Below are 27,086 nucleotides of genomic sequence, written 5' to 3'. Positions count from 1 at the left end.
ACTGAAGACAGGAGTAATGATGCTGAAAATTCAGGTTTGCATCAAAATTACATTTTAAAAAGAAGTTGAGCACAAAAGACTCAAAAAAATTCCTGACCCCCAAACTTTTGAACAGTAGTATATAGTATCTCTGTTTTTTGAGCAACTGAATTTTTATTAGAACAAATTACAGCTGGACAAAGTTGAACATAATATCCAATGGAGATTTCATCTACCTGTGTGGCCTTTTTTTAAGTCTTTGACTTATAGGCTACATCAAGTGGTCCACACATACTCTATAAGTACATGTAGTTTAGAAAAAAATCCCTGTGTGGTTTCACAATTTCGTCTATCACTTGTTGTGATGTTTCATCAGTTGACTGCTTTAGATTCCAGACTCTTCCATCCCCTCTCTCGGATGCTTGGTGAGAACAACATTAGGACCATCTTTGAGCTTCTTCCCTCCATCTAGAGGTATGTTTGTGAACTTCACCTGGTCCAGACTGCAAATAAAGATGACATACACAACATCTCTTGTCTTAATATGACAGAGGACTGCTGCAAACCAGCACACATGGATGGTGGAATTGTGTTTAACCTGGGCATGCGAGAGAAATGCACCGTAATGTAGTTGATTTGTCTCTGTTCCTCAGTGCTCCGAGCAGCTTCTTTCAGGGGTACGATGGATGGGTAACTGCTTTCATACATCTCCTCTGGCTCCTCCTGAAACAAGCACAAAATAAAACACTCATGTGTCACATGAGTTTGTACAGTATGGCCCAATTCATATACTATACATTCTTAATATCAAGACTACAATTAGTGCATCACAAATTATTCTACATGTATGGGGCCTGTGGTGGTATACTATTTCTGGTGAAATTTAAAATAATGAGATTAAAAACTATGACATAAAAACTCAAATTATGACATTCTAAAGGCTGATTTATACTTCTGCGTCGGACCTACACTGTATCTTCTACGCGTTGGTTTTCATTTATACTTCTGCGCCGTTGTCCGCGTTGACGCGCAATTACACATGCCAGAGGGAGCATGTGAAACCCGAGGGAGGGGTTCTAGCAGACCAATCACAGCGCTTGCAGTCCACCACGCGTTGTTACATTTTTGGAGAGGTGCACGTCAGGGTACGCGTGCTACACACAGCCTACGACGTAGCTATGGCTTAAGTCATAATAATGGCTTACTAGGAAAGTCATAATTTCAACTATCTCAAAATTTTGACCTTTTATCTCATAATTATGACTTAGTATGTCATAATTACGACTATTTATGTCATTGTTTCAACTTTTTATCTCATAATTCATGACTTTGCATGTGTCATAATTATGGCTTATGTATTTATTATAAGTTGACTTAGAGTATGTCATTATTATGGTTATGTATAGTTTTTATACCATAATTACCAAAGCATGATTTTTTTTTTTTTTTTATGTGGCGGAAATGGGGTTTCATATTTTTGTGCTTATGTTGCTAACAATACATTTGTACATTTGCAATTGAAAAAGATGAGGGTAAGACTTTTTTGTTGAGCAAAGGTGCTCAGTTTTTAAATGTATAACCCACCCTGAAAGTTGTAATGATGAAATTTGAGATTGGAAATTTTGCTAATGATAATGCCAGTGGTATCATTTTATGATGATATCTTACTAAAACATCCTTTCACCAGCATACATACTTTTATTGTGTATTATAAATATGTGAATTGGGACACAGTCCAGATAGAGAACCTCTTAACTGTGTCCCAATGCACATATTTATGCTAAGAAAACAAAGAAAACTTACCGGAATATCTGACATTTTTGTGCTCTTGAAGAGAAACGTCTCTGAAGTTGATTCACTGAACAGAGTTTCATCCATTGGTAAATCAACTACTGGTGAACACTGTTTTTTAAAAGCACAAACCCATTTAATACAATCATTTTGTTTAGATTCAAATCATATAATGACAGAATTAAATATATGAAAAACGTAATTACCTGTTTTTCTTCCTCAAGATTTTCAGTATCGACACGATGCATGTTTTTACTGCAAAATAAACGTGAAATGATGTGTGTAAGATCAAATGAGAAGATCAGATATTCACCATTTTAGCACATAAACACAATCACCTGATCATGACGACCACGGTCAATGAGATCAGTCCGATAGACACGCCCACTGCAGACGCCAATGCAATCACTTTCAGTCGGCCTGGACAAATAAACCACATCAACTCAATCATGCACATCAATCACCTGATTAACAAATACATAACATCTAACAGGGGTAACTATATTTATGCCCAGAGGTTCCTCTCTCATAGCAAAACTGGTTGCACATACATGCATTTTAGTTGGCCAAAAGGATTTAACTCTTTGACACTAGTTATCTTTTAATTTGCTCATGCAAACTGGGTTTACCTTGTGCTAAAACATTTTTTTGTTTATATATATATAAAATCATTGTTCTGGTATGAAATCGTTGTTTCACTGTTTTGGAGTGTTTTTACAACTAAATACACACACACACACACACACACACACACACACACACACACACTACTGTTTAAAAAGTTTGTTTGTATTTTTGAAAAGTTATTTGATCAAAACTACAGTACATAAACTGATATATCGCAAAATATTATTGCAATTACATTAAAAATCTAATAACTAAAAATGTAATATTTATGATTTTGTAAAAAGCTGAATTTTCAGTCACAGGATCCTTTACAGTCACATGATCCTTCAGAAATCATTCTAATATGCTGATTTGCTACTCAAGAAATATTTCGTTATGTTATTTAAAAATATGAAATATTTCAAATGTTGAAAACAGTTGTGCTGCTTAATATTTTTGTGGAAACCGTGATACATTTTTTGCAGGATTCTTTGATGAATAGAAAGTTTGAATTTGAAACATAACATAATAATTGTCTTCACTGTATCTTTTGATCAATTCAATGTGTCCTTGTGAAATAAAAGTATCAATTTCTTTAAAAAATAAATCAGCAGTAACAGCAATATGATTAAAACATCAATGTTCAAGAAGCGGTACATTAAAACATTACATTTATTAATACCAATAATCATATCCTCAAACAAACAATAAACAGATTGTTGAGTAATTGTGTAAGGTACTGACCTCGAACTTTCACCGTCAGAACAGGCGAGCTGTGAGCCCCGATGCGGTTGCGGGCCTCGCAGTAGTACTGGCCGCTGGCTCGAGGGCTGACCTCAGCAATGGTGTAGCTGGGACCCGATCGAGTTTCCCAGGCGTCAGCCGCATTGATCCGGTGCCAGGTGTAGTTCTCCACCGCCGGATTGGCCTGACTGCTGCAGGTCAGCGTCAAAGAGCTGCCCGCTTCGATCACAGGGGAAGGCTGAGCCAACACAGAGGTGTTTTTGGGGGCATCTGATACGGAGAGAGAGAGAGAGAGAGAGAGAGAGAGAGAGAGAGAGAGAGAGAGAGAGAGAGAGAGAGAGAGAGAGAGAGAGAGAGAGAGAGAGAGAGAGAGAGAGAGAGAGAGAGAGAGAGAGAGAGAGAGAGAGAGAGAGAGAGAGAGAGAGAGAGAGAGAGAGAGAGAGAGAGAGAGAGAGGATGGCAAAATAAGTAGTTCACACAGGCATGTACACAGTATAGAGTTTATAATATATAAACTTACAAAGCACTGAAAGAGAAATAGTGGCTGATGTCTCCATGCCAAACACGTTCCATGCAGTGCAGTAGTATTGTCCGGCATGATGGGAACGCACACTAAGGAAGGTGAGATTTTGCGAGGCGCCTCTGGTCCAGGGCTGCCCGCCGTTCACTTTGTACCAGGAGTATTGCCCCACAGGAGGGTTGGCGTTGCTGCTGCAGGTCAGATTGACAGCAAACCCTTCCATAATGTCTCCTTTGGGGCTGATGAGGATTCTTGTGTTCTTTGGGGAGTCTGGAAACACGCATAAGTATATTTTGCAATACATAAAAGCACTGTTGTTGATTTCAGATACACTACCTTTCAAAAGTTTGGGTAACGGGTTATGTTTTTTTGAAAGAAGTCTGCATTTATTTGATCAAAATACAATGAAAATGGTACAATTTCAAATAATGCTTTTGTATTTTAATATAGATTTTTTTATTCACATGATCCTTCAGAAACTGTGATTGCTAGGGTTGTTTGGGAGTGCTGATATGTGGTTTTTAACTTCTTAACTGTTGTTAACAGTTGTTCTAACTAACACTTTTTAGTTAACTTTACTTAATTCTTAAATCTTAAATACTTAAATCTTAACTTAATTGTAAAAATCTAATAATCTGTACTATTCACACACTATGACTTGTTTACACAGAAAACCCAAGTTAAGATTAAGTTATTGGTTTGAGTGCCATGTGGGGCAATTCTTAATAGACTTTCCACTCATTTCCTCCACTTTTGCAGTTATCTTTCCCTAGTTGCATTCACTCATTTCCCAAATTCATCTTGAATGTTAAATTGTCAATACAACTGAAACATTTTAAGAGAACATCACATAAACTGACTTCATAAATTGATGTTGTTTTTCCTAAAATGTTTTTGTCTGAACTCACCATTATGATGATTAGTGTTCACTTTGGATGAGCACTTGGAACTTAATTTATATTATTGTAATTCTCTTCTTATTGATGCAGTGATGCAACAAGTAATAAATAAGTTGATTTTAAAAGGTGATCTAAAAAATATATTAACTAGTCTATTTTTCATGTCAAATAATGATGTGAAACTTTTAACTGGGTTCATACAATCCCTCTATATTTGTGACAATATCTTGCAATTGACCATTGACCAGTCACACACAGACTTCAACATTCAGCATGCAAAACAAAACATTAGTAACAATTAAATTGTATTTATTAATTAATCTTTTTAGTTACTAGAACTCCTGTGTAAGTGAACTATACTAACCAAGCATTTGTCAGTGCAACATACTATTCCTATTTCGCTTTACTTCGTTTTTTTTATAAGGCAATCGGTTTGCATGGTTTTTTTTATTTTTTTTTTTAAGTAAGTCTAACTAATTAGATTTTACAGCGTGGTTGCTAACTGGCTCACACCAAAAGTATCCTCCCTAGAAATGGCTTGGTTTCTTTTTTCGATATATTTCTTTAGCTGCTTTTCTACCATCAGGCCGAACAATTCTAAGAAAGGTAAGGAACGGTTCCACTTGAGCTTGGCCTGATGGTGGAAAATGTTTTATCATTTGGCAGGTGATAATAAAAAAAAATTAAACTCAGTTGCACACTTGTCCTTCATAAACTGCACTATTTGAGGTATCAATCATGCTTATGGCATAAACAACGTGGGACAAGTCACGTACCAAAGTTTAATACTAACCCCTCACCCTAAGTATGACCAATGTTAGTAGTGATGTTTGACTTAGCAAGTGAAAACAGGAAGTAAATACTCCTTTCACGACTGAGCATCATGTGGCTTCCCGGCATATTTGACCTAAATATGTACACTTGATTCGAACTTTGATCTATTGGAGGTTGGCAGACAATGTGTGACAATGTGACATAATGTCCTGCCAAAATTAAAGTTATTACACAAGAACCAGCAACTGAAAAAAACTCCCAAAGACATCAGCTCAGCAACACTGTAAGCATGTGTCTAATTAGGGAAAGTGAAAAGTTGAAATGTCTGGTGACATTTCCAAAAAAAATAAAAAGGCGGTCACTTTGACCTATTCACTGATAAACTACACATGCTGCAGTTAGAAAGCTTCAATAACAGAGTAGAAATGCATGCAAACAAACCAGTAATGCATAAACAGATTAAAGATAGATAAAAATAGAGGCAACCTACAGGTAACATTGAGTAAAAGCGGTCTAGACCGGTCTGTGCCGAGTGGGTTGCGGGCCACACAGAAGTACTCTCCGTGGTCCCTGTAGTCCAAACTCCACAATCTCAGCTCCGGTTTAAAGCTGTCTGGCATACTGCCACTCTCTCCTTCCTTAAACCAGGCAAAACTTTCTGCTGGCGGAGCTCCATCACTGCTGCAGGTCAAAGTCACCGAATCGCCCTCTCTGACTGCTTCTCGAGGGGTGATCTGCACCGTGGTGTAGCGAGGAGCATCTAAGACACACACAAAAAAAAAAGAGATGAAATGCAAGTGATAATGGGAGAGGGCGGCTGACAGTTGAACTCAACTGCACACACTCAGAAACTTGCTTTTATCACTGTGTGCACTAGTTTTATGTATTTGGGACATTGACAAATAAAGCTTCATAAAATTAGTTTTTTAAAATCTTTTCAAGACTGTCATGAACAATGTGTTTAAACAAGTTTCAGTTGTTAAATAACATTTCAAAGTGTTTAAATTCTTTTTTTGACCGTTTTTATGTCAGGCAGTACAACCAAATAGTTGTATGTATACCACCTGACATGGAAAGTGTACCAACCTACCCGTACTTGAAATGAACGGTTATTACCAGTATTTGAGAGAGATCTACAAACCTTTTCACTCTGCCACAAGGATCAGACGGGGTCCTCTGGATGATGCATTATCATATTTACTGTTATTACCTGGTCAATTCACAATAAAAGAGCCGTGTTTGAAGTTGTGCCACCCTGACATTTGAAAAAATACAAATTGCTGGACAAAAGTTTTTCAATTATCTCAACATCTTTAAAACTACTGATATTTATATCATTTGTTTATATGAAAGGATTCAAACCTAAAATGATGCCATAATATTTCGTTTTTAATTTTTTATTATTAATACACCGTTTTAAATAGTTTTCTTAGTCCGTTCATTTTGTTCGGATAGTTGATCCACTTGACATTTTGGGGGTTTAAGATAACAAAAGATAAAATAATATGTATTATTTAAATAATGTATGAGTTCAAACTAAATAGATTTTATAGAATAAAGTGATATATATAAAGAATGTAAAATTTAAAATGCAGCTATTTCTGCTTAATATTAAATAATACATGTATACAAGACATGTATAGTTGATTTAGATGTTGCCACACTAAGCATATTTTAAAATATTTAATACCCATTACTTTGTTTATTGATTATTTCTGTTCTCTTCTGCTTACAAAGGCTGCATTTATTTGCAGACAGTACAACAGTAATATTGTGAAATACAATTTAAAATAACTGTTTTCTATTTGAACTTATTTTAAAATGTAATTTATCCATGTAATGGTAAAGCTGAATTTTTAGCATCATTACTTCAGTCTTCATTGTCACATGATCCTTCAGAAATCATTCTAGAGACACTTCTCATTATAATCACCAATATTGACAACAATTGTGCTGAGTAATATTTTGTGGAAACCAGAATACTTTGTCCAGGATTCTTTGATAAAAAGGAAGTTCAAAAGAACAACATTTATCTGAAATCTAATTTGTTCTAAAATTATACAGTAAAAGTATTTACTGTCACTTTGGGTCAGTTTAATGCACCCTTGATGAATAAAAGTATTCATTTAATATTAATCCTAATCAAAAACCTACACCAAAACCACACACACACACACACACACACACACACACTGTATATATATATATATATATATATATATATATATATATATATATATATACACAAACACACAAAGAACTGTTGTCCATAAGCACAATAAATATTTTATACTCACATCCAAGAGCCAGGGTGACTCCCGGTGACTGAACGTTTTGAGGGGGTATTGGGCGGCAGGTGTAGGTACCTGCGTGCTGGCTGTCAAAGTTATAGATGGCTGACAGCTTGCTGGACTGCCCCAAGTTGATCCCATTCTGATAAAGAGCAAAGTTCCTGCCAGATGCGGCACAGCCTCGTGCCACACAGCTGAGGAAGACCGTCTCACCAGCAGCAAACATGTTGGCAATTCTCGGTGGATGTACGTGAACCTGAAGCTCTGGAACCAGGACAACATTTCACTGCATTTGGTCCATACTAGTACTTGCTTAACTATTTTAGGAGCAGCTAGATGGGTTTTCTCCACAAAAATAAGCAAATACACAATAAAAGTAAAAAAAAAGTTTTTATTTTCTCAAATGAATAGATTTTTTTTAATAAAATTTGAGTGCAATTATTGCAGGGTGTTGCCAGGCCATTGCTATGTGGTTGCTTTGGCGTTTCTAGGTGCTTGTGTATATATTTGCCTATAAAATATTCACAAACACTCTTACCACACCTTCCACCCTGCCCGCTGACAGCCATTGGTCGAATAAACAAGTAGTTCCACTCCAAAAATTCTATTGACTTACACTATCATTCACATTTTTGAGGTCAGTAATATGTTTCTTAAAAGGTATCTCTTGTTCATCGAGGCTGCATGCGTTTATTTGACAAAAGTACAGTGAAAACAGTAATACTGTGAAATAATATTAGGATTTAAAATGACTATTTTCTATTGTAAAATATTTTAAAATGTAATTTATTTATTTGATGGTAAAGCTGAATTTTCAGCATCATTACTCCAGTCTTCAGTGTCACATGATCCTTCAGAAATCATTCTAATATGCTGATTTGCTGCTCAAGAAATATTTCTTATTATTATCAATATTGAAAACTAAGTAAGTAAGTGTTACTTAATATATTTGTGGAAACAATGATACATGTTTTCAGAAACTTCGAAAGAACAAGATTGTTTTGAAATAGAAATATTTAATAACATTATAAATGTCTTTAACGTCACTTTTGATCATTGTAATGCATATATGCTGAATAAAAGTATTGTAAATCTTACTGACCCTGATCTTTTGAACTGTACTGAATAGTGGTAACTACATGTTAAACTGGATAACTATTTTAATATATATATATATAAAAAAAACACTTTCAATCTTTAAAATGTGGCCTTACCTGTGACGGAGAGTGTGACTGCATCAGGAGACGTCCATCTCTCCTGCTGGTTGTCGGTCTCGAATCTGAAATGGTACATTCCTGCATCGCTCAGCTTCACGTTTGCGATCTGCAAGCTGCATCTTTTGTAGCCCCCCAAGTATTTGACCCTGTCCCTGTACGAGGGGCTCAACAGATTCCCGTCAGTATGGTAGGCGATTTCCCGCCGGCCCTCCACAGAGATGTGGAACCACATGAACCGCGTGAAGCTGTAGGGCGAGGGGTAATCGTATCGGCACGGCAGGGTAACCGTGGTCCCAGCCCAAACGCAGATGTCCGTCCTGGAGAAATACACCAGCCATTGACTGGCCCTGACTCCTATAAAGCAACAGAAGAGTAATCAGAGGCCGGCATTGACCTCAGTAAGGTGTGCGCTGTTGATGCCAGGGATAAAAACAGGAAAAAACATGGATCAATACAATATAAATAACCTGTGCAGCAAGGGCACACAGGTAACATAAGAGCACAGATTAGACACAGAGCATCTGAATTAAGCAATCGCATCCATGTATTGCTATAAAAACACAAGATACCTTTCCAAAATTACCTGACAGAAGAAGTGAAGAGTAAATGAAGGTCAGAATTACGCGTACCCACATCTCAGCCCTGTGTGTAAAAGCAGGAAAGACAATAAGTGACTTCAAAAATGATCAAGAAAGTACCTGTTTCTGATGTAACAGCACCTGGTTCTGATGTTCTTAGCAAACGCTCCCAGCCGTCTGTGGATGCATGAATGCACATTTGTTGAAGACGGAGATCCGAGTGGCACCAGACGCACGGCGGAGGACGCTGAGCCGGAGAAAGCAGAAGTTGAAGGATGTGATAGGCTGGCCATCCCCTGTGTCTCTCTCTCTCTCTCTCTCTCTCTCTGAGCCTCTAAACTCAGTCTCTGTCTCCAGTGAAACTCTACTCCACCTTCAGCAAGGTGCACAGGGCAATAACCACAAGTTGCTGACATCCACATCCCTCCTGTTCACACACACACACACAAACATGTTTATGGGAACAGAGGTATCAGGAAGCACTTCTTTCAATACCACATTTACTTTGCGCCATTTCTTAATCAAAGTAACTTACTAAAAAGGCCATACTGTTTATGCAAAGAAAATCTCTTCTTATGTAAGGCAAGGAATGGTTTCTTAACCTTGTCATTTTCAGAAAGTTGCTTATAGTTTTATTACACATGACTATGACACATGGAATATGTACTGTAATTTTTGCATCAAATTATAAGTCATTATTAGTCATTTCATTCAAAGTCAAAGAATCTGTTTTGGAGATGTCATGAAAATGTACAATTTGAAGTAAAGTATTGAATTTCTTGTATTTGTAGTAAAACCACAAAGCTATTTTGGTAACACTTTACAATAAGGTTTTATTTGTTAACAGTAGTTAACTACTTAACACGGACTAAGAATGAACAATACTTCTACTGCATTTATTAATTTTGGCTAATGTTAATATCAACATTTACTAATACGTTTTAAAATTAAAAGTTGTATCTGTTTACATTAGTTAATGCACTGTGAACTAACATTAACCAAGTTTAATAAATGCTGTAAAAAATATATTGCTCGTTGTTGGTTTATGCATTAACTAATGTTAACAAATGAGACCTTACTGTGTTTCTTAAAGTTAACTTAATTAATATGAACAGTTTTTTTAACTACAGGAACAAGAGTATTTGTTGTAAAATCATAGTAACCACAAGTAAAACCATATTTTATGGAAATTAACTATGGTTGTACTACAGGAACAAGAGTTTAACTGTGGTAGGCTATTAAATGTAAATAATTATAGCAATCAAAAGTAAAACTATATTTTGTGGTGATTAGCTATGGCTTTACCACAGCAACAATAGTTTAACGGTGGAAGTTGATATAAAATCATAGTAACCATAAGTAAAACCCTTCTCGGAAAATCCTCCATAACCTCAGGCTGGCATGAGGACAGGCACAGCAGAAGTGTTTCAAAGTAGACCTTAGCGACCTCTTCTGGCATGAAGAAGGAGATGCAGTAGAAACTTAAATTTAATAAAATTCCGAAAAGAGTAACACCCATTTAGTAAATCCAGAATTTACTAAACTATTTCTGTTTTATATCAGCTCAATATCAGTTATTCATAGTAAAGAAAAAGCTTTTAGACATCTATTTGATCCTGAAGTGTAGCCATCATCTGATTGCATTTTACATAAATAACATGTATTTGTAAACCAAGCACTGACAGCTTCAAAAAAGAATGTGACTGTACATCTTTCTGGGCCACTGGCATATCACTGGCATGCTACATTGTCTACCAATTAATATGCACAAATATGTACTAATAACTTTCTTCTAAATGTCTTAACAACAGCAGAAACATGTGATAGAGGCGAAAAGCAATGTGATTCAATTGCAATGGGTGAAATGTTTTTTTTCTCCCCACACATGTAGGAAATGTTGATTCTTCTCTTAAATTAGGCCAATCTTTTTCAGTCTCTGTCTGAACAAAAACAGAACAGGGAAGTTAAGAGGAAAGAAATTCAAGAAATACTTACTTCGTTGAATTAACTGCATAATACAGTGGTTTTCGCTGCACCAATAATAGGCCAATACATGCGGTTTAATATGTCGTAACCTCATACAGATGCACAGACACTATTTTTACGAGGGACTCTTTGGATTTCAGACATTTTATAACGTTTCAACATTGTTTCATTCATTAAAAATAAACAAAAATATGTATTGTTCTTCTAACATTTGCTACAAACTAGACACGTTTCATGTTGGTGCATGCACCATTACTTCAGCTTCATTAATATTCATAAGAGCATTAAAACAAGTAGGTTTGACGGTGTTCCGGTGTTATGCCGAATTTTGACTTGCACAACATCAGTGTTTTGGATACGGTTGTAAATAACAAAAATGTGGTTCCTTCAGGAGGCGCACTAGGGCTCAGAATAACTAATACTCCATTGAGCGCCATTCTAATCTCAGGATGTTTTTAACCTCGTTAGAGACCATTATATACAATAAAAAAGTGAACATTTTAATAACAATGATTGGCATCTGGCATACAAATGAAAATCGTCCCCATCAATCGCTATAAAATTATATATATATGTATATTTAAAAAAAAACAAAAAAAAAAACGAATCCAGTCATCACAAACGACTGAGATTGGTTCTTCATGACGGCGCTGAGAAAAGTTACAGTTATAGCGTGACAACTCTCCCTAGCGCTGTGAATAATAATAAACGCATGAATAATGACACTGAGAAACTGTAATAGACACTGAATTGAAAATGCACAATGGTTCAAATAAGAAAATGCTTATTATCCGAACACTTCTGAAAACATCATGGCCACCAATCCCCGCCCATTTTGGGTTAAAGCTAAATGCGATTCTACGTCTGCAATGAACCTGCTACATGTGACAACATGAGGATTTTTAAAAAGTTTCACTTTCGGAAGGACTGAAATGATTCAGTTACTTCTGTCTCAGCAGAACGTCTGCCTTCGTTAAGGTAGGCTAAAAATAAGATTTCTGTCAATACTTAAATATCGATGATCATTATTGCAGCTTTTTGGAGTTTGTTATTAGACCAAGCATGCAACGCCTACATTAAAACTAAAAACTGACAGGAGTAATAAACCATTATACCCGTTAATATTCAGACTGTTTGTAACAGTGTAAAAGTGGTGTTGTTGAGAAGGTTTGTTTTTGTATATGTACACTTGATTTACCCCGACAGACAAATGAAACTATTGTACTGTTTCAGGTTAATTAAGTTCCATCATGTTGCTTCATGTTCTGCTCCTCCTTCATGCATCAGGAGCTTCTTCATCCATCTCATGTTATGATGATGAGGGGAAACCTGTTGACTGGTTTGTATATTATTAAATGGCACAGAAACACATTACATGCAACATCTTGAATCACAGTCATTATGAGTCATAGTCTACTGGGTCACAGTTCATCTTTGTCCATTCTTTTTTTATGTTTTTATGTTTTATTCAGTATTTTTTTTATATCATACCAGTACATGACACAGTTCTTAGTCCTAGCACTGTATTGAGGAGGACATACTGTGACATCAAAGATGATTGGTAGTTGACATGTCATGTCAAGCAATGTCCAAGTTATGGTGATTTTGATCAAATAAATGCAGCCTTGGTGAGAATGAGACAAGTAAAAAAAAAAAAAAACATTTTAAAAATCTAAGTGCTCCAAACCTTTTGAATGGTTGTGTACTTCAACTGAAACTACTTTAAATGCCATTATTTTAATTTTATTTCAATGATAGTTTCATTGACCTCATATTAATTAAACAACTTATTTGCAACAGAACTATTTAAAGGGATAGTTCACCAAAAATGAAAATTCTGTCATTAATTGCTCACCTTCATATCGTTCCAAACCCGTACGACTTTCGTTCAACTTCGGAACACAAATGAAGATCTTTTTAATGAAATCTGAGAGCTTTCTGTCCCTCCATTGACAGCTACGCAACTACCACTTTGACACTTCAAAAAGTTCATAAAGAGATCGTAAAACTAATCCATATTAATTGAGCGGTTTAGTTCACATTTTCTGAAGAGACCTGATCACTTTATATGATAAACAGATTGAATTCAGGCTCAACCAAAAATCATGTAAATTAGATTTTTTTAATTATTATTTTGCTTATAAGTAAATACATAGATCTAGCTTATGTAAAATGTACTTATCCATGTGATGGGGTCATATTTTTCTCTTTTCTGTCTCTCCTTGCAGGTTTTACTTGTATAAACTCCCACACCTGCATCATTCCCCTGTGCAGGAGGGGCTGAAGTATCTTTTCATGGATGGAGAGAGTGAGGGATGGATGGATGGGAAGACTTTAGTTAATGACAGTCAAAGTGCTGTTGGTAGAACAGTAGGGCCTTTATATGAGGTACAGCTCACCCTCCAATTATGCAATTATGATAGCACAACGTGACTTATCATAAAGTCGTTGGCTAAAAAAAAAAAAGAGAGAGAGTGAGAGAGAGAGAAATGTCCAGTTTTGCTTAAACCAACTTTTGTTTTTCCCCCAAATATTTTCATTATCAGTAATTTTCTGGCTGATTCTCGAGAAGCTTACTCGGCTTATCTTGTTCTGTAGTCTGCACATTTTTCCCATTTTGCAGAAGTATTAAAACACTGCGTTGGCATTTACATTCCAAGTTTTAATTATACATGTATTTAAAATCTATTTAGTTATACTACCACATTTAAAAGTGGCACAAATCAGATACCTAATTCATTTATTGTCATAAGTGTTTTTGCTGTGTACATGCAAACAAACATGCACAAATGAAGCTAAAACGGGTATTTATGGCTTTATGTGCACATAACTGTTTCATAATAAAAGAGGAACTTATGCTTTATATCACATGCTCCTCACAAGGGCATGTTTATTATGAAGAAGCTTTGAGCTTTAACTTTTTCCAGGGCGGTGATGTTGGATACATCTTGTATAACGACCAGCCACCACAACAGAAGCCGTTTGAAGGTGCAAGCAGGATTTGTGGCCACACCAAAGGTGCAGTTTTACTGCAGTTAACTGATATTTAAGGCACATAAACACACTTTTATTTTGTGGATCATGTTAATATACACTATTTCTTTTGTTCCAGGGGTTGTTGTCTTTGATAAGCAGCAGGGCTTCTGGTTGGTCCACAGCACACCTCATTTCCCCCCTCCTAAATCAGCTGGCCAGTTTTCATACCCCAGTTCTGGCATAAGTAATGGACAGAACTTCATCTGTGTCACATATCCTTTTGAGCGCTTTCAGACCATAGGTACGCCTCCAATGCATTTATAGTTATTCTCTATATCAGTGCGCACAGTTTCTGAACTCCCTGAAACGCCTCGATTGTAGTCTTGAGTTTTCTTCCGGGAACGAACATGTCACAATATAATTCTCGCTCAAGGCATAGGCAAAAAAAAAAGAACGAAAAAAGGGCGAGTTGTAGTGTGTTGAAAGGGCCGTGGTAAATGGTAAGGGGCCTGGCATTTCCGAAACGCATTCGAAGTGGTTGACCTATCACAACACACGTCTCCAGCTGACCAATCAGAACACATTGTGCTTTTCAGAAGGAGGGGCTTCATAGAGATAGGAACTAAATGGAGTGTTACTGACAGACTGGTAAGAGAGGTGCTGCAACAATGGAGAATATGTGAAAAATAATGTGTATTTTGAACATTAAAGCAAGAAAACCAATTCTAGTATACCCCAAAAATGCAAAAGGGCATAATATGGCCTTTTTATCAAAAATTGTGATGGTTTAAAATTAACTCTTTTATTTATTGCCCTAAAGCAATAAATATATGCAGTTTTGCACATATTTTGCATTAAGTGTTTTAGTCTAAACACACTTTAAAGGGACAGTCCACCCCAAAATAAACTCACCCTCATGTTGGTCCAAACCTGTATGACTTTATTTCCTCTGTGGAACATGAACGAAGATATTTTGAAGGATGTTGGTAAACAGTTTCGGTTGATTTCCATTGTATTTGTTTATTTGTCCATAAAATGGACGTCATTGGGAACTGAATCTTTTTACCAATAATCTTAAAAATATAATTTAATTTATCTTTTAATTATTTTTATTTTTGGGTGTACTTTAATGCCACAGTATATGACTGCATGTATGAATGAGGTGGACTAGTATGATCTTAATGCATGTTTTAATGCATGTTATTTTATGAGTGTCTGATGTTAGAAACGCTGCGTGAAATTCTTCTCAAATAACCTTTTCATATGCAATTTCTGAAGACAAAACATTTATGGGATGCAGTTGCCATAGTGACTGTTAAAGAGTAATCCTTCTGACACAGTAACCATAGTGACAACACCTACTACTGTGCTGCTCTTTGTGTCCAATCAGTCTTGTGTTTGTAAATCACAGTATTATCACTTTCCGATAATAGTAATAAAGCAATAAGCGAGTGTTTTTCCCAACCCTGTTCCTGGAGGGACACCAACAGTACACATTTCAAACTATTCCTTATCAAACATTAGCTTGTTATTGGACACTCCGAGGCTTGAAATGGATGGGTCAGATAAGGAAGAAAGGTTGAGAGACTCAGAAATAGGCTGTAAATTTCAGACATATGTGACCTTAAGTGGCTTATTTCTCCTATAAAACAGGGAGCAATATTGTAATAGAAACCAAATTTTTTTTTTATATATATATATATACACACACACACACACACACACATATATATATATACATTATTGTTGTTACAGTATTTACTTTATTATTCTATGTGGTTTGTCTTTGTGACTAATGTAATATATTTTCTTATAATATTTTCTATTTTTTACAGGTGAGCAGTTAAAGATCAATCAGCCTCACATATATGACTGCAGCATCCCTGCTTCCCTGGCCGCTGCTGTTCCTGCTATGGCTCAGCTCTGTAAACACACACTGGGCGGATGGGACAACACTTCCTCCCCCTCCCCGTCCAATCGCAGTATATCACTCCTCTCATTGGCTGGAACGGAGTTCATTAGCTTTGCAAAAGGTGCATCATTTGCCAATGGTAAGACTCATTTTTAATACTGATGTAATAGTGTAAGTGACACTTTAATGCCACCCAGTCAAATGTGTAACGATCAAGAGTTAAACGTTTAGCTCTATTTGTTAAACAAATCTGTTCTGGTCATGTTGAGGATGTTTTCTTGCATCTGTTTGCAGTTTTTTTTTTTAATAGTTATTCTATGCAAATATGTCCTAGATTAACAGGGTTATTTTTGTGGCTGAACTTATCGCATATGCATGCATTTTTCCTTTTCAGATGCAACATTTATGGGAGGAGAGTGTTTAAATAAGTCATGCTAGGTGATTTACTAAGTCAATTTACTGGTATTTGTGCCATTATTTGACGGCTAAAAGAAGCATGTCTTAAACCAGATGTTAATTTGCGCTGCTTTTGGTAGATCGCATTAGTCATTATGGAAATTATCTGCTGTGTCTTTATTTAATTTGCTCGTCGTCAGTAGATCACGCTCAGAATTTCCCACTCCTTTTGGCGCTTTTTTGGTTTTGCGCTCTCACACTAATTTGCCCTGTTTATTCAATCTGGCCCTTAGACTGTTATGATGCATATTGCTGTTTTTCTGAACTTTGTTCCAATGAAATGTATGCAAGTTAAAAGAAGTAGAACGACTGAATGTGTTAAACATACTCCAGTAATCTATTTTACAGTGTATGCATTTTATAAAAAATAAGTAATTATTTCTTTTTCACTGTTTGATTGATAACCAGACCTGTATCACTCTTGGGTGGCACCTGCGCTACAGTCCGACCTGCTGGTTCAGTTCTGGCGTCGCTCCACAGGCCTCCTGCCCTCTGACTGCTCCGACAGCTGGAAAGTCCTCAACATAGATCTCATTTCCCCAGGCCAGAGCGTCACGTTCAAGGCCACAGAGGACCACTCGAAGTGGGCGGTCAGTACCGGCAGCAGCCGCACTGGAAGTGGGACATCAGGCGGCTGGGTCTGCGTAGGAGACATCAACCGTGACGAGGCGGAGGAAAAGAGAGGTGGGGGAACGGTGTGCCGCCAAGATGCTGCGGTGTGGAAGGCCTATCGCTCGGCCGCCTTGCAGTGCGAGACCTGCGGTGGAGAAGTGCAGACATGCGAAAATGCCGCACAGTATCTCTGATGCAGTTGAGCACTGCAGAAATCAGGGTATTGCAGAACGACTGCACGTGTAGGTGTCAAACAGGTATGATTATGAGGTCAAATGCTTTTTTTATTGCACGTAAAAGGACTGTAAATTTCATTAAATCTTCACATTTATATAATGTCTCATAGCTTCAGCTAAAATTACATTTTAATGCGGTACAGTTTTATGTGTTTTTAAACTGTATATATAAATATTTGCATGGGCTATGATCAAATTTATTTGATCATAGAAGAAACATTGGGTATTAGATTGTGAAGTGTTTAATTAAAAGCATTAAAAGCATTTTAAAACTAAAATGCAAAAATAATATCTGTTTTCTAGCAAACTTCTGTTGTTACAAAAAATGGGTAGCCAAATCCCTAACTCTCACCATTGGTTGAGATGATACATATTTCTGTTTGGTGCTTCGAGTGGCACAGATTTACGCACATCACCTCGGACCTCGAGAAGCCAGAAGTGCATTATGAGAATTGGATTGTGATGTGTCTAGTAGAGATGTTTTTAATCACTCAAATATTGTTGCTGTTTTCTTCAATTTAATACAGCAACAATATTTGAGTGATTAAAAACAGAATATTTTATTATAATTTGTGAAAAGCTAAAATATTCTGTTTAACTAATAAGGGGGAAATATTCTGTATAATCAAGGGTGGCCAGTAGTGAGTTCAGAAAGAGGCCTGAACTAATAAAGAAAACCAATTCCTGTGATGCAAAGCTGTATTTTCAGCATCATTACTCCAGCCTTCAGTGTCTCGTGATCCTTCAGAAATCATTCTAATATGCTGATTTGCTGCTCAAGAAATATTTCTTCTTATTATTTCGATGTTGATAAGTTGTTCTGCTTAATATTTTTCATGGAAATGGTGAGATATCTTTATTCAGTTCAAAAGAACATTTATTTTAAATGGAAATCTTATAATTGAGATTTTAAAAATGTCTTAAATGTATATGTTTAATCAATTTAATGAATACTTGCTGAATTAAAAGAATAAAAAAACAAACTTTTGAATGGTACTGTGTTTGTGTGTAGTATTATTAGTGCGGAAACCTATTGTAATTGTTAGGTTTTTCAAAGATCAGCATTCTGCTATAAAAAAAAGTGATCAGGCGGACCAAACCATAAGTCGTAGAGACTTGAAACTTTTAGGGATGGTACCAGATCCAAAACAGAGCTGGACCAGATCTGGCCCACATTTGGGCCAAATTGCCATAAAGGAATCCAGAGCTGATCCAGATGATTTTTGCTATCTGGGGTAGTGCTCACCCCATCTAGAACGTCACGAGGCTCGCCCCAGTCGGCCTGATGGTGGCGCTACAGCGATCAAAAGTACGAAATCGCTCATAACTCTTAAATTGTTGGTCGGAATCCTTTGCTCATGGCGAGCAAAACGCACATCTCTGATTTAACACTGTTAATCGCTGTGTGCAGTTATATTTATTATTTATAATAATAATAATATACAATATTATTGTCCCATTATTATTATTATTATTATTATTAATAATAATATATTTATAACTGCAGATTATCAAAAAATGGAGCAGGAGACTTAGCAGGACATGGTTGATGTTAAGAAAATGGTATTACTGTAAAAAAAATTATAGTTGGTATAAACATTTCTATTTGTGCTTGTTGTGAGAGCAGTCTCTGGAAAATAATTTTTAACAGTCCTTATCCAGTAGTCATGAATGTGTTGATGAAACATGCAACATCTAGTTTATAACTGGTTTTCACATGTAAACGTAATGGCATTTTGAATGCATAAATCAGGTCTGAAAGCTGTCAGTTGTATCAAAATTAAAGTTTATTACAAGAATAGGAGGTATGTAGTGCATAAACGTGTCAGAATACAGATCTGACGGTACAGGACTGAAGCTGCAACATGCTTTTCACTGCGCAACACACCGGAACAACATTCACACAAGAGCACCTGATAATAAGGCACTTAACAAACAAGTGACCAAAAACAAAGGCTATGATTGGAAAGGAATACTAGCTTACGACTTACTCGCTGTATACTTCCCACTATTTTGTTGAAAGAGTATTTGAAACAGTTGCCATTTTTCCAGGATAAGCTCTCAAACAGGAGTATGCTACATTGCTGTCATCATCACATTGTACTATGTTTAATTCAGCATCCACTTATCATCTTGTAAAATAAAAACTCTTTCATATACTGCACATTCTGGCAAATGTAGTAGGTATACAGAAATGTACTATATGCAGCAATAGTGAGTATGGTAGTATACTATTCCGAACATAACCAAAGGCTGAAAATAAAAGGAGACCCCTCTTCCTTACTGCGAGCTCTCGCATGCCTCCGTTCCCACAGAGACGTCAACAGCATACGAGTCAGAGAGCGCAAGGTTCATCAGGGTGCAAACAACAGTGTTGTTTTTTCTATTCTTGATGATCGTAGCGTTATGCATTTATCGGTACAAAAATAATGTCACAGGCACAGCTTTGTTGCATTTTTTTTTTAAAAGAATCGATTTGGTTTCGTAGAACAGCCAGAACTGGAGACCTGCAGTGCAACACTCTATTGGCTCTGTCCCAAAGCCTAGTGAGCTGCCTACATAGGCAGCACTTCAAGGCATTATAGGTGCTCCCTACGCAAGGCCAGTTTCAAAATGTAGGCTGCGTGATTATGCCGCCTTCTAAAAGGGTGCGTTTACACGACAACGATGTACTGAAACGGGAAAGAATTCCTTCGCATTTTTTGCAGACGACAACGTTGTCAAAACGTTCCCCGTTCAAATGGATCCGCGAAAACGACTAAAAATGCTGTATTCTGCTGCCAGGCCAGTAGTTGGCGATGTCACTTTGTAAAGAAACACTACGAGTCAATAGAGTGAATATGTAATACGCATGCGCATGTTGTCACAGTTTTCACCAATTCACGTTTTTGTAGTTTACGTGTAGTTAAAAAAAAAATTGCACTTTGAAAAAGTTTTCACACCCCAAACCTTTTACGTTTTAGTTGAAAACGGTGTTGTGTAAACGGCCCCTAAGAACTTTTACACAAACTTTTTACTAGGTTTTAGAACAGAGCCTCGATATTACCATGACCACAATGAATTCTGTTTAAATATTTAAAGAGAAAGCACACAGTTAGCAACGATCAGTTTGCATACTTGGTGAGACCATTCGAGAGTGGCTGTGTTTTTTGCGACTCTTCTTCAGGTAGGTGGGTGATTTTCAGTAGCTTTTTGCCCACACAGAACAGCTCAGGGCTTGAAATGTTTAGACAGGTGTAAGTACCTTCTGTAAGTGTTTAATTTATTATGTTGGGATCTTTTATATGCTTTCTCAGTTCATTAATAATGGCTTTTCTTGATTAATATACGGTAACCAATGAGCTTTAGAGGTAGACGGGGGATGCTGGCATCAGCAAAAGGTACATGATTCTGTCTTGGAATTCATTATGGATTTATGAAATGTAAGAATAGTGCAATGTTTAGCAGTAACTAATATTTTAGAGCCATTTCAACCAAGCTTTCACTAAAAAACAAGGAACTCCCGCACACTATCAGTAGTTGCAAATGAGAATCAAAATTTGATTTAAAATATTGATTCTCATTTGCAAGTACTGATAGTGTGCGGGAGTTCCTTGTTTTTTAGGTAAAGCTTGGTCCAACGTTTTTGGATTTTCGTGAGACCGAAACATTGCTAATAAAATTTTGATACTCATTTGCAAGTACTGATAGTGTGCGGGAGTTCCTTGTTTTGTGTAGATTTTTTGATCTACTTATTTGGTCTTTTTTTCCCACGCACCAATCACCTGCAGGTGTGCGATGGTGTTTGCTAATTGACCAAGCTTTCACTCAAATTACTAATATTAGGACTTAAGAAAATTATTTTTGAGTCAATATTACACAGTTACGTCACAGAGCGCTGAATGAAATATTTTGTGCCTTTTCTTTTGAAAGTACTTGGACATGAATATCCTGTTTTTCTGTTAAAATAGTGTCCGGACTAGTCTTCTGCCCTTGGCTTTGATTCGTGGGAAGGTTGCGCTGGTTTCGTTGCCAAGAGACGGAGACCCTGTTGGTGTATTTCCTCCTCTTCTCCTTAACAGGAAGTCCACGCTAGCTGAAGACATGGCATAGAAGACGTTTCCTGTGGGAGGTATTATTAGCTCTGTGGAGGAAGAAAAGAAAGACAAAGAAATACTTAAAATACATATATTTATAAAATATACATTTAGTTAAAATCTTTAATTTTTTTACACTACCATTCAAAAGTTTGGGGTCAGTAAAAAAAAAAAAAAGTCGTATGCTCACAGAGGCTGCATTTATTTGATCAAAAGTACCATAAAAACAGTCATTTTGTGAAATTGTATTACAATTTAAAATAACTGTTTTCACATGACCCTGAACAGTGTCACATGATCCTTCAGAAATCATTCTAATATGCTGATTTGCTGCTCAAAAACATTTCTCATTATTATCACAATTGAAAAGAGTTGTGCTGCTTAATATTGTTGTCGAAACCGTGATAATTCCCCCCCATTTATAGGAGATAGAAATCGTTTGTGACAATAAATGTCTTTGCGGTCACATTTGATCAATTCAATGTGTCCTTGTTGAATAAAAGTATAATTTTTTTGTAAAAATTGTACTGACCCCAAACTTTTGAGCAATAGTGTATATTAATTTATATTTTATTTAAATATTTTATTTGATTGACAGCTGTCTTGTTTTTTTTATTTTTTTTTATCATAAGTCACTATGTCAAATCATTATGCCCAGAATAATGTTTTCTCAATTTAGGATGTGATTCGAAAAAATAAACACCTCTCTATGACATTTAAAAAAATGTGACATCACCTTTTCCCTCCGGCAGCAGTTGGATCAGCTCGTATTTAGAGGCTTCTTGGGCATTCTGGTTGTGCTTCTCTAATGCAGAACTGATTATAGTGGGTGTTTTATCATTGCTAGTGACCTGAGGCAGCACAGAAAAGAAAGTATACATTAGAACAAAGAGCGACAGCATCCATATTAAACAGGAGCTGACATGAAATGCAAAAGTTGGTCTGATGTAACACTGGATTGCTGCTGTGAAATACAGCAGTTTCAAAGCCCAAAAGTGTGGGAACACAGTTTTTTTTACTTTCAATTTTTTCACTTTCATTTGACTTTTGTTTGTTAGACTACCAGAATGCTTCTATACAAGTTGCCGTCATGTAAATCCATCCGTATTCTGACGATTCTGATCTCAGGCCCCGCCTCTGTTTTGTTATTGGTGGGGTTGTTGCCACAGGAGACAGACCGCCGATGTGATTTGACAGCTGTAGTGGGTGTGGTCAGGACAGAGGGCGTGGCATCATTGGGCGGTGGTGACGAATCAACATCCAAACAGGAAACAGATGGGGATTTCACATGCTGAAATAGAGTTAATACAAATTATGACAATATTTTTTGGAATAGTTCACCTAAAAATTATATCATAATTTGCTCACTCTCATGTCATTCCAAATATAATATTTTGCTAAATTAAGCGTCTCTTTTCCATAAATTGGAAGACTACAGTAGATACAGTAGACCACAAGCTGTCAAACTCAAAAAAGAACAAACTAGATTTGGCAAGGATTTGTGGGGGGTTACCAGGTGTTGCTAAGTCTTAAAATGCCCATATTATGCTTTTTCGGATATTACCTTTCATGCAGTGTGTAATATAGCTGTTTATGAATGTTGAAGATCAAAGTGCTTGATAAATGGAGTTACTGTCTCCTAAAAGAAAAAAAATGATTCTGAACTGCCGAAACGAGTCTTACTTCCTACTCGAACCTACGTAGGTCTGTAGCAAATTTGCATAATGCCACCCTATGGTCTTCATTGGCTGCCTGCAAACAAAGTCTACTTTGACCCGCCCTCAAACACTGTAGCTGACCCTGAGTCCTTGAAGGGTTTGGTTCATGTTGTCGACATGTCGAGAAAATGATGTTTTCTGCACAGCGAAAGCAAATCCACTATGCAAAGTATGAGGACTCGGGCTCCAATTGATATGGTAAAACCAATGCTTTTGTTACTGTTCGTATTACCGTGTAACAAAAGCTGAGGAAGACTCCACAGCTGAAATTCAGATATGGTAATAAAAGTTTAGTTTCCGTTACATGCTGTAAGCGGTCGACCAATCACAACAGACTGGGCCATCTGACCAATCAGAGCAGAGTAGACTATCGGAAAGGAGGGGTTTGAGAGACCGAATCCTTCATTGAACCATTTCAGACACTGTGAGGATAGAGGATGCTGCAATGTATATTATGGGAAAATTTAAGTGTTTTTCTTTTTGTTGTTTTTTAACCTCGGATGCATGTAAACCTATTGTAGGAGACCTCCAAATTAGGAACCATTTTAAATCAAAATATGCCACAAGTGTCTTTTCATTCATTTTCATAAAATTACCAGAATGACTTTACCGGCAAATACACAAATATGCTGTTCACACAAGCAAAGGCGTTTTAGCTTTTTACCGTAAAGAGACCATTCACACATCAGCTCCAAAATAGCAGTAAATTCTGTCATGTCAGTCATCAGAAATAATCTTTAAACATTGGGCCGTTGTTTTCATTTTCGCGCATGAGGAGAAGCACTTTAGTTTCACTATCTGTTCAATTTGAACATTTTTTACTTAAAAACATTTTTTAATTTAGCATTAAAGACAGTAGTGCGAAAGGGTCTGATGTCTACGGGTTATTATTTCATCTGTTTTGTTGTTGAATCTCATATGTGCTCAAACATATTCTTAAAGCTCACACATTTTGCTAAACGTCTGTTTTCCCTGTTCCACAGCAGAAAGATTTACAGGTTTGGAGCTGCACTCATGATGAGATTTAAATTTTTAGGCAAATTATTTCTGATGTTAAAAGCTAGAATATTGGTCTTAAAAGGTGAGTTTGAGATATAAAATAGAGCCATATTAAAAAATAATTAGTTCCACACTACCAGTCAAAAAGTAAGACACACCTAAAGATTGTTTATCAATAATATTTTCCTCATTTTGGAATAATAGAATAAAAGTCTAATGAAAGCTTGTTAGCTCATCAATTATAAAATAATAATTTTCTGAAAAAAAAAAATTAAGGAAAAAAAGCTAAGCATTCAAATTAAAATGTATTTGGATCATGAGAAACACAAATTCAGTCAAATGCGTCCAACCTTTTGTCTAATAGTGTGAATTTTCACAACATTCATGTAAAGTGTACAGAATGAAAGGTTGTCATGGATCAATTCCCAAAAGCAATTATAAAATGCTATAAAGAGCCTCTGTGGGCTCTCAAATAATAAATATCTCAAAGTTGCTGATAACACTTTGGAAGACGGGCTTTTAAAGGCCCATTACTGCGAAGTAATCAAAATAAAGCTCTTTATTCACCCTTACCTTGCAAAGCTTAGAGAGCAGGTGATTGACAGGAGATTGGATGTCAAATATGCCATCAGCATCCATTGTTGTATTTGCCACGGCTGAGAGAGCACTGTAACGGGAGAAAAGAACGATCTTGTCACAAACTGTATTCAGTCGGGAGGCTCTTTGCCACGTGCTGCTTATGACATTGATTCTTTCTGAACTGACTGTAACCTGGAGTATAAATACAAAACTCAAAATCAGCAGTAGCTTTGAAGTCACACGCTAACTGCAGACGATAAGTGTGTCTTTGTCCTGCTTTAAAACTTCATTTCGTTCGACTCGAGCAGCATCACGGTGCTTAAGAGCTCATGAAAGAAACGTCTGTGTGTGCATGTCAGGGACTGAGCTTGATCCTCAGAATAGCCTACAGGAAGATTGTCATGAATAGTTATAAAGAAAAAAAAAAAAAAAAAGCCCAGGATTTATTTAGTAAAATAAGAAAAATGCATATCATACTACAGAATATAGTAGTGTTTTCTAAAAATGACCTACAAATTTGTTGCATATATTTTCAGCAGAGAAAAAACAACAACGCTGAATGCAAATAATAATATGCAGCTACCATACACATAATTGTATATAGAAAATTACTTTGGCAATGTCTGTGTCCAAACAAACTATACTGTATTGTGGTGCAAATGCATTTGTCATCTTAAAATATATATATATCAATATATATATTTTTTATATATATAAATAAATATTTTATAATAAGAAAATGAAACCATTTTGTACAATATATTATCTTTTTGTAATTTTATGGATGGAAAACACTAATTAAATGAAAACACTAATTTTGGACTCTACAGTAACAAATGCTATGTGGTTGTTAATGTAGGACATTAGTTTACTGAACATGATGTTCTTACTCAGGATGCTGTGTGATGATCACTGTAGGGTTCGAGCCACGCCCAGGACTCGGCTCGCCCGGTACTTCAATCTGATTGGACAGCTTGTAGCTATTTAAAAAAAAACAAATGGTCAACATCATATAGCCAAACAGTGTGTTTCTGAGACGTTAAGCATAGAGTTACAGAAGTATCACTGACCTTTCCTCTTCACGTAGAGAGGGTACGCTGTGATACCACTGAACAAACGTCTCATCCGTTCTGAAAATGCTGTTTTTACATGAGGACTGAAGGAGGCGAATTTGAGCAATGACTTCAAACTCCTAAAATAAGAGAATGTGATGGTAATACCTTTTTAACTTTTTTAAAACCACAAATAAATGATAATCAAGTATATAATGTCCATAAACTCACCCTTCGTCTTTTATCAAAGTTAATGAAGCCGTTCTGCAAGAGAGTAAATGTTGGTTCACACATTATGACCTGCTTTGGCTTATGCACAGTTGTCTGTTAGTTTTGTTTTGACACATCTCGATTCTACCAGATGACTTTTGACTAACATTGTGAAACCACTGCTATTTTTATACTTCATAGCTGGATGTGCTGCTGATGCTGATGCTGTCTATTTTGTATATTTCTGTTAATTGTGTTATATGGCGAAGAACTATACATCACCTCCAATCTGTCTTTGACTGCAGTGTCCAGCATGGTGAGATCTCTGAGGAAGATACCCAGGTATGGCACAGTTCCCTGAGCACACGACTACAAAAGAAATACAGCATTCAGGAGCGGATTTGTTTCAGTATACATCAAAGATTATAAACGGCACATAACACTGTGATAATATTAAAGCTGCAGTCCATAGTTTTTCCTCTTTGTCGCCATCTCTGTTCGAAATCTGCAATTGCAGTTATTCGTGGATTTAGCAACTTTACGTGGGTTGTGCCTCGGCACGGCACAGCGCGGGTGAATCCGATGTTTTGAGGAGAATGTGCGGCCGTCAGTCACAGCGCCGGTGTGGATACTGTCATTCGCAATCACAGATTCTACTTTTTGGAAGTATGACCAACATAAGAATTCTCACTGGAAAATGTCATCTGAACAAGTAACATCCACTTTTGTTCTGAGACCAGCTAAGGGAAAAAAAGCATTGCAGTAAATCGCGCTGATTAAATCTAACGATCGCTTATCATATCACGTCAAACCGTGCAAATTATACTTTGTTCTCAAATTGTTAATGTTAACAACATCAGAACTGCGTGACTACA

At 36.5% G+C, this 27,086-nt stretch overlaps 3 protein-coding genes across 6 annotated transcripts in view; 1 reads left to right on the top strand and 2 right to left on the bottom strand.

Moving 5' to 3' along the window:
- Positions 1-133: 133 nt before the first annotated feature.
- On the bottom strand, positions 134-9,605 carry LOC307173024 (B-cell receptor CD22). The gene is made up of 12 exons (XM_079895825.1): positions 9,541-9,605; positions 9,405-9,463; positions 8,819-9,175; positions 7,611-7,868; positions 5,804-6,073; positions 3,641-3,910; positions 3,121-3,390; positions 2,109-2,190; positions 1,977-2,025; positions 1,783-1,881; positions 578-702; positions 134-482 (listed from the first exon to the last, which is right to left on the bottom strand). Exons 2-12 carry the CDS (start codon positions 9,454-9,456, stop codon positions 365-367), a joined length of 1,950 nt encoding a protein of 649 aa, XP_079751951.1. The 5' UTR covers positions 9,457-9,463; positions 9,541-9,605; the 3' UTR covers positions 134-364.
- Positions 9,606-12,213: 2,608 nt separating this feature from the next.
- Positions 12,214-18,572, top strand: dnase2 (deoxyribonuclease II, lysosomal). 2 transcript variants are annotated; one of them, XR_013823650.1, is made up of 8 exons: positions 12,214-12,363; positions 12,619-12,724; positions 13,614-13,773; positions 14,313-14,403; positions 14,498-14,662; positions 16,197-16,412; positions 17,138-18,056; positions 18,119-18,571. XR_013823650.1 is itself a non-coding variant. In XM_079894122.1 (7 exons), the coding sequence occupies exons 2-7, from the start codon at positions 12,636-12,638 to the stop codon at positions 17,533-17,535; spliced, it is 1,119 nt and encodes a 372-aa protein (XP_079750248.1). In that variant the 5' UTR covers positions 12,228-12,363; positions 12,619-12,635; the 3' UTR covers positions 17,536-18,572. The 2 variants fall into 2 exon arrangements, 1 of the variants encoding a protein (XP_079750248.1); XM_079894122.1 differs by having other exon boundaries at positions 12,228-12,363; positions 17,138-18,572.
- Positions 18,573-19,538: 966 nt separating this feature from the next.
- The window catches only part of rgl2 (ral guanine nucleotide dissociation stimulator-like 2), a 24,673-nt gene continuing 17,125 nt past the window's right edge, over positions 19,539-27,086 (bottom strand). For all 3 annotated transcript variants that reach the window (XM_079894120.1, XM_079894119.1, XM_079894121.1), the window contains 8 exons: positions 26,494-26,580; positions 26,233-26,265; positions 26,020-26,141; positions 25,840-25,929; positions 24,944-25,037; positions 22,717-22,944; positions 22,390-22,504; positions 19,539-21,700 (listed from right to left, as the gene is read on the bottom strand). In XM_079894120.1, coding sequence (XP_079750246.1) covers positions 21,519-21,700; positions 22,390-22,504; positions 22,717-22,944; positions 24,944-25,037; positions 25,840-25,929; positions 26,020-26,141; positions 26,233-26,265; positions 26,494-26,580 — 951 coding nt within the window. In that variant the 3' untranslated portion in view covers positions 19,539-21,518. The remainder of the gene's footprint in view (positions 21,701-22,389; positions 22,505-22,716; positions 22,945-24,943; positions 25,038-25,839; positions 25,930-26,019; positions 26,142-26,232; positions 26,266-26,493; positions 26,581-27,086) is intronic.

This window comes from Squalius cephalus (genome assembly GCF_949319135.1).
Source record: "Squalius cephalus genome assembly, chromosome: 15".
NCBI classification, from domain to species: domain Eukaryota; kingdom Metazoa; phylum Chordata; class Actinopteri; order Cypriniformes; family Leuciscidae; genus Squalius; species Squalius cephalus.
This window is presented reverse-complemented; position numbering and strand designations above follow the sequence as displayed.